The sequence below is a fragment of the Heteronotia binoei genome, chromosome 17 (assembly GCF_032191835.1).
Source record: "Heteronotia binoei isolate CCM8104 ecotype False Entrance Well chromosome 17, APGP_CSIRO_Hbin_v1, whole genome shotgun sequence".
NCBI classification, from domain to species: domain Eukaryota; kingdom Metazoa; phylum Chordata; class Lepidosauria; order Squamata; family Gekkonidae; genus Heteronotia; species Heteronotia binoei.
The window spans coordinates 52,943,960-52,951,714 of NC_083239.1; the positions used below are offsets into that span (position 1 = coordinate 52,943,960).

Consider the following 7,755-nt stretch of genomic DNA (forward strand, 5'->3'; position numbering starts at 1 on the left):
CTCTGGCGACAAAGGGAACCCAGTCTTTGCACAGGCCTGGGCATTCGGCATCCAGAGGAACTTGGCAGCCAGGGTGGCGCAGTGGTTAGAGTGGCTGTGCCCACCAGCACCTTTCATAGACTCCTAGAGGTGGAAGGGACCTCCAGGGTCATCTAGTCCAGCCCCCTGCGCAATGCAGGAAACTCACAAGTGCCTTCCCCTAAATTCACAGGATAGAATCCTAGAATCACAGAGTTGGAAGGGACCTCCAGAGTCATCTGGTCCAACCCCCTGCACAATGCAGGAGACTCACAAACCCCTCCCCCTAAATTCACAGGATAGAATCCTAGAATCACAGAGTTGGAAGGGATCTCCAGGGTCATCTAGTCCAACCCCCTGCACAATGCAGGAAACTCACAAACACCTTCCCCTAAATTCACAGGATAGAATCCTAGAATCACAGAGTTGGAAGGGACCTCCAGGGTCATCTAGTCCAACCCCCTGCGCAATGCAGGAAACCCACAAATTCCTCCCCCTAAAATCACAGGATCCACATTGCTGTCAGATGGCCCTCTAGCCTCTGTTTAAAGACCCCCAAGGAAGGAGAGCCCACCACCTCCCGAGGAAGCCTGTTCTACTGAGGAATCGCTCTAACGGCCAGGAAGCTCTTCCTCATGTTGAGCCAGAAACTCTTGATTTAATTTCCACCCATTGGTTCTGGTCCTACCTTCCAGGGCCACAGAAAACAATTCCACACCATCCTCTACAGGACAGCCCTTCAAGTACTTGAAGATGGTGATCCTATCACCTCCTCTCCAGGCTAAACATCCCCAGCTCCTTCAACCTTTCCTCATAGGTCTCCAGACCCCTCACCATCTTCGTCGCCGTCCTCTGGACCCCTTCCAGCTTGCCTTTCTTAGCACCCCTCAAATGTTTTTAGAAAATGGGTGGGGCTCCTGCCCAGCAGAGCTTCTGATTGGTCTCTGGGGATTTGATTTGGCAGTGTGGATTAAAACAACCTCACTTAGGCGGCAGCTGCCACCACCGTGTTGGCTTTATTCTCTCTCACTCCGAATTCATGTATTTTTCAAAACGGCTCCTCTTGGACCCTGCCCTAGGGCTTCTTTTTTTGGGGGGGGCTCTGCCAGTTGTTCCCACCCCCCTTTATCCAAAATCCCAAAGTCGCCCACCAGCTCAGAAAGGTCGGGGCGAGAGTGTCGAACTGTGGGGGGACCTGGGTTCGAATCACTGCTCTTCCATGGGAGCTTGCTGGGTGACCTGGGACCAGTCCTACGCAGGGGTTGCTGCGGTGAGGATAAAGCGGAGGAGAAGAGGGTGAGGGAAGCTGCTTTGGAGAAAAAGGCAGGATATAAATGAAGTAAGCGTCTAAAAATTGTGTCTTTAAAATTACACTTTGACCCTGGAGAAGTGCTTTCGAAACGGGGAGGTGCCCAGTGGAAGTGTGGGAGGGCTTAATAGGGCCTTCTGCCCCCCCTCCCCCCAAAAAACGAGAGAGCAGCTCCAGGGACTTGGTTCACTTACGTTAGATTGGGATCCCCACTGCTTTGAGGCCCCACAATGGCTGCCACAGGAGGCGGGGCCAAATGCAAAATGGCTGCCACAGGAGGCGGGGCCAAGTGGAAGAGTTCCCTTCACCACACCTCCCAAGAAGAAGGAAATCTTGAAGTGGGAACGGAGCCACATACTAAGGATTGCTGGATGCGTACACCAGTCTTCCTCGCCCTCCGGTGGAAACCCGTTCATTTGAGGGAGGGCCAGCCCGTAATGAACACGGCCTTAAGGTGGCCCCGCCCACTTTCTGAAAAGCTGCCGTGTTGGAGAAGCCTGTCCAAGATTTTTTAAATTGTCCTTGGCCCTGGGTCCAAAGCTTTTTTTTATTTCGAAGCAGCAGGTCTCCTCATCCACAGTAGGGAGAAGGATAGAAGACGCGGAACTCGCTGCGCAGGGCAGGCGAAGCCAGGGGCGGCTGGAAGTCCTTGCCCACAAGGCCGCCGGCGGGGTGGCACTGGCGCACGTGGCCGTAGTACTCTTCGCCGGCGCTGGCGGTGAAGCCGCACTCCTCGCACACGAAGAGCTTGGAGCGGCGCTCGCGGTAGGCGTAGTGCTGCTGGACGCTGTGGATCTTCTTCAGGTGGGACTCCAGGGAGCAGCGCTGGGTGAAGGCCTTATCGCAGACGCAGCAGCGGTAGGGACGGATGCCTGGGGCGAGGACAAGACAAGGGGCCGTCATCTTTTCCAGACAGAGACAAAAGCTACGGCCCAGAATGAACCATCGGCCTGAAAGGTGCCACCGGATTCAAAATTGTTTCTGTTGCTTTAGACCAGGGGTGGCCAAACTGGCTTGAGAGCCGCACGTGGCCCTTGAACACATACTCTGTAGCTCTCGAAGCTGCCCCCGCCCCGTTGGCTGGCTTGGAGAAGGAGGTTGTCTCTTTAAATTACTTCCCCAAGCAGGTGGCAGCTTGGAGAATGCATTTAACGTTGAAGTTGCTTTCTTTCTACCTCTCTCCCCCTCAGTCAGTCTGTCTATCTAAAAGAGAGCATTGGGAAAAGTGCAGAAAAGGGCAACTAGAAGGATTAAAGGGTTGGAACCCTTTCCCTATGAAGGAAGGTTAAAACGCTCGGGGCTCTTTAGCTTGGAGAAACGTCGACTGCGGGGTGACATGATAGAGGTTTACAAGATAATGCATGGGATGGAGAAAGTAGAGAAATCCTTTTCTCCCTTTCTCACAATACGAGAACTCGTGGGCATTCAGTGAAACTGCTGAGCAGTCGGGTTAGAACGGATAAAAGAAAGTCCTTCACCCAAAGGGTGATTATGTGGAATTCACTGCCACAGGAGGTGGCGGTGGCTACAAACATAGCCAGTTTCAAGAGGGGATTGGATAAACATGGAGCAGAGGTCCATCAGTGGCTTTTAGCCACAGCATATTGTTGGAACTCTGTCTGGGGCAGTGGTGCACCGTATTCTTGGTGCTTGGGGGGGGGGGGGGCACAGTGGGAGGGCTTCTAGTGTCCTGGCCCCACTGGTGGACCTCCTGATGGCACTTGGGTTTTTTGGCCACTGTGTGACACAGAGTGTTGGACTGGATGGGCCATTGGCCTGATCCAACATGGCTTTTCTTGACTGTCTGTCTATCATCTTCCTTCCTACCTACATCTGATGCTTATTCTATGTGGTTCTTACTTAACCACTCCTGCTTCAGACCAACACGGTGACCCCCCTCCCCCCCGGAATCCACAACTACAAAGGTGAGTGATGTGAGAGAAAAGACAGAAGGGGATGCGGCTCAAAGCAGAAGAACCTCTGCTTTGTCCGCAGAAGGAATCAGGTTTGATCCCCAGCGTTTCCACTTAGATGATACAACAGAGTAGAAACTTGTGTCATATGATTGATTCCCCCCACCCCGGTCTCTCACTAGGTAGGGGAAGGGTTTGTCTGTTGACGGGGCCTTTGCCCCTATTGCGGTTTGGGTTTGGACCCAATCCAACTGTTATGATCAGCCCTAGCAAGCATATTTTGAATTCATTTGTTCATTTTGCTTCAAATGCATCCCTGCTAGGCTGGAGTGTAGTAGCTCAGCAGAGGCCCCCAGAGGTTTTGGAGCCACCACCCTCCCCCCCCCCCCCATAAGAACATAAGAGAAGTCATGTTGGATCAGGCCAATGGACCATCCAGTCCAACACTGTCACACAGTGGCCAATATGTGTGTGTATACACACACACACACACACATACATACATACATATACGCACACACACACATATATATACACACACACACCGGCTAATAGCCACTGATGGACCTCTGCTCCATATTTTTATCCAATCCCCTCTTAAAGCTGGCTATGCTTGTGGCCACCACCACCTCCTGTGGCAGTGAATTTCACATGTTAATCACCCTTTGGGTAAAGAAGTACTTCCTTTTATCCATTTTAACCTGACTGCTCAGCAATTTCATTGAATGCCCACGAGTTCTTGTATTGTGAGAAAGGGAGAAAAGTACTTCTGTCTCTACTTTCTCCATCCCATGCATAATCTTGTAAACCTCTATCATGTCACCCCGCAGTCGACGTTTCTCCAAGCTAAAGAGCCCCAAGTGTTTTAACCTTTCTTCATAGGGAAAGTGAGCCAAACCTTTAATCCTTCTAGTTGCCCTTTTCTGGACTTTCTCCAATGCTATAATATCCTTTTTGAGGTGCGGTGACCAGAATTGTACACAGTATTCCAGATGAGACCGCACCTTCGATTTATACAGGAGCATTATGATACTGGCTGATTTGTTTTCAGTTCCCTTCCTAATAATTCTCAGCATGGCGTTGGCCTTTTTTTATTGCAAACGCACACTGTCTTGACACTTTGAGTTATCTACCACGACCCCAAGATCTCTCTCTTGGTCAGTCTCTGCCAGTTCACACCCCATCAACTTGATTTTGTAGCTGGGATTCTTGGCCCCAATGTGCATTACTTTGCACTTGGCCACATTGAACCACATCTGCCACGTTGACGCCCACTCACCCAGCCTCAACAGATCCCTTTGGAGTGCCTCACAATCCTCTCTGGTTCTCACCGCCCTGAACGATTTAGTGTCATCTGCAAACTTGGCCACTTCACTGCTAACTCCTAACTCCAGATCATTAATGAACAAGTTAAAGAGGATGGGACCCAGTACTGAACCCCGCTTCAGCTTCTGTTCCCCTCCCTGCCTGAAGGGTGCGCGCTCTCTCTCTCTCTCCCACCTGTGTGAGTCCTGAGATGCCTCTTGAGGTCGAAGGTGTCGTTGAAGCCCTTGGAGCAGAAGGGGCAGAGGTGCTTCTTGACGGCGCTGTGGCACTTGAGGTGGCGGCTCAGCATGCGCTGCAAGGGGAAGCGCTTGCTGCAGACGGTGCACTGGAGGGTGGCCTGGGAACTCCAGCCCTGTGGGAGACAAGGGGCAGGGTGAAGGCGAAGGACTCGGAGCCGTGGGGGAACAGGGTGTCGGGCAGGGCAGCATGAGCAAAGGGAGTCTCCGGCCCGAGGTGAAAGCAGGTGGGAGCACATTCAGCCGGGGCTCCGGGGACTGCACTGGCTGCCAATAATATACCGGGTTCGGTACAAGGTGCTGGTTATTACCTTTAAAGCCCTATATGGCCTAGGACCTGCCTACCTGAGGGACCGTCTCTCCCAACATGTTCCCCAGAGAGTGCTTAGATCTGGTTCTCAAAATCTACTAACAATCCCCGGGCCGAAGGAGGCCTGTCTGAAGTCAACCAGGGACAGGGCCTTTTTGATTACAGCCCCTTGCTAGAGGTGAGGGCCCTGCGGGACCTTGGGCAGTTCCACAGGGCCTGTAAGACAGTCCTCTTCCGGTTGGCATATAACTGACCGGTACCTGAAAAACCCCAAAGGAAGGTTGTAGGATAGCACATTGATAGATCGTTTTCTTGTTTTAACTGCTGTAAACTATTTAATGTATTTTAATATTCATTAATCTTATTGTTAGAATTTTATGTTGTGAGCTGCCCTGAGTTGCCTCGGTGGGGAGGGCAGGATATAAATCGAATAAAATGAAAATGAAATGATGCAGTTTGTTTGGTACGGATAAAGGATTGGATAGTGTTATTAAACAGAAAATTATTAACATTAGAAGGCCATGGAAAGGTTTTTGGTTGGCATGCATATTTGTGCTATGGGAAAAGTAAAATGGATGGTTTTTTCTCACATTATGTAAGAAGTAGTTTGCTTAAAACTTGGTTGAAATACCAAAAATATGGAGATGAGAGGAAACCGCTGTGGATTGTGCCAACGGAAGTAATAAAGTTATATTCGGACACTGAGGAAGAGAAATGCTTACCATATAAACAATTGTTAAAAATACAAGGAGGAAAAGCAGAATTAAAATCAGTGGAAGAATTGGATTATAAATTTAATTGGTTTCAATGGTTACAAATTAAAAGTCTGCTGAAGCAGGATATTAGGAATGAAGGAACAAGACAAGAAGAAACAGAAATGGAGAAAATGCTGTTTGGTGAGGACGTAAAATTAATCTCAAGAGTATATAAAATGTTATTATTATTATAAATTGTTACTGAAATGGTCTACAGATGAAGTGGTAAAATCTCAAATGATAAAGTGGGCCATTAATATAAACAAGGAAATTCAGATGGAACCATGGGAATATTTGTGGAAGAACTCTATGAAAATATAGACACGTAATAACATAAAAGAAAATTGTTACAAAATGTTGTATAGAAGGTATATGACACCAAAAAAACTGTCGAAAACAATCAGATGTCTGATTGATGCTGGAAATGTAAAAAACATGACTGGTCCTTCTACCATATGTGGTGGACTTGTGAAAGGGCTGTACAATATTGGCAAATGATCCAGCAAGAAATGTCAAAGATTTTGGGATACAAAGTGAAGAAGGCACCAGAAATCTTTTTGTTGGGATTACAAATAGAAAATTTTCTGAAGCAAGAAAGAACATTACTTTGGTACATGCTTTCAGCTGCCTGGACATTGTATGCGCAGTTGTGGAAACAAAATAAAATTCCAGAAAAATGGGACTGGGTTATGAAAACTATGCACTGGAGTGAAATGGACAACTTAACAAGAACACTAAAGGAACTTGATATGGAAAAATTTAATAATGAATGGCAAATGTTTCAGAACTATGTGGAAGAACATTGGAGAGTGAAAGGACACTTGGTGATATTTGATAATGGATAACTTGTTTATCAGCTACTTTTAATTTACTGAGATAAGAATGATAGTTAAAATGAGGGTATGAGAAAATATTTTGTTCTTCTTGAGTTTTGTTCACTCAACGCACAGCAGCTAAGAAGGTCTGAGCGCTTGCTCTGGCTGCAACGCCACTGAGGATGTTCTCCGCAGCTGAGAACGAAACGTCTGGAAGGAAAACTTTCTCCAGTAGAACACGGCACTTGATCCCGAAAGATTCTACAAACCCTAATAATATTTTGTTCTTTCTTAAAAGATTACAATAAGATAGATAATATGACTTAATTTAGTAATATATTGGATCATTAATTGAATGAGGTAATACCCATAAAGAAGTATAAGTTCCTTTTTTCTTTTTAAACAGGTTTTTTTTTTAAATGTTAAATTACCTTTATTGCTTTTATATTGTAAGTAACACTGGGGAAGTCTTGAAAAGGAGGAGGGGAGGTGGAAATGTGATGCAACATATTTTATTTGAGAGAAGTAAATGAAATAGTGATATAATAAAAATTTCAGGTTTTCACGGCTGGCATCATCATTAGGGTTTGAAGAATCTTTCGGGCTCAAGTGCCGTGTTCTACTGGAGAAAGTTTTTCTTCCAGACATTTCGTTCTCAGCTGCGGAGAACATCCTCAGTGGCGTTGCAGCCGGAGCAGGCGCTCTGACCTTCTTGGCTGCTGTGCATTGAGCACAGCAGCCAAGAAGGTCAGAGCGCCTGCTCCGGCTGCAACGCCACTGAGGATGTTCTCCGCAGCTGAGAACGAAACATCTGGAAGAAAAACTTTCCCCAGTAGAACACGGCACTTGAGCCGGAAAGATTCTTCAAACCCTAGCGATATAATACGTTGTAGAATAATAAAAAATTGTTTTTACAGTAAAAGAACGAACCCATGTCAAGTGAGGGCATTTGGGCACGTATTTTAAGTCTCTCCCGAGGCACCTTTTCTGAGTGTCCAAAAGAGCATTGCTGAGCTGGCGAGAACCCGCCCCTCCCCCCGGCCACGTACTCTGTCGCTCCTCGGATATTTCCC

General features: G+C 47.6%; 1 protein-coding gene across 1 annotated transcript; it reads right to left on the reverse strand.

The window, feature by feature from the left end:
• Positions 1-1,897: 1,897 nt before the first annotated feature.
• Positions 1,898-4,912, reverse strand: OVOL3 (ovo like zinc finger 3). The gene is made up of 2 exons (XM_060257783.1): positions 4,741-4,912; positions 1,898-2,199 (listed from the first exon to the last, which is right to left on the reverse strand). Exons 1-2 carry the CDS (start codon positions 4,853-4,855, stop codon positions 1,898-1,900), a joined length of 417 nt encoding a protein of 138 aa, XP_060113766.1. The 5' UTR covers positions 4,856-4,912.
• Between the last annotated feature and the right edge of the window lie 2,843 nt (positions 4,913-7,755).

Bases quoted from the DNA above. Each gene is read 5' to 3' on its own strand.
- OVOL3 (XM_060257783.1), bottom strand. From the start codon at position 4,855: ATGCTGAGCCGCCACCTCAAGTGCCACAGCGCCGTCAAGAAGCACCTC. The intron at 2,200-4,740 runs GTGGGAGAGAGA...TCCTCGCCCCAG, and splicing joins GCATCTCAGGACTCACACAG to GCATCCGTCCCTACCGCTGC.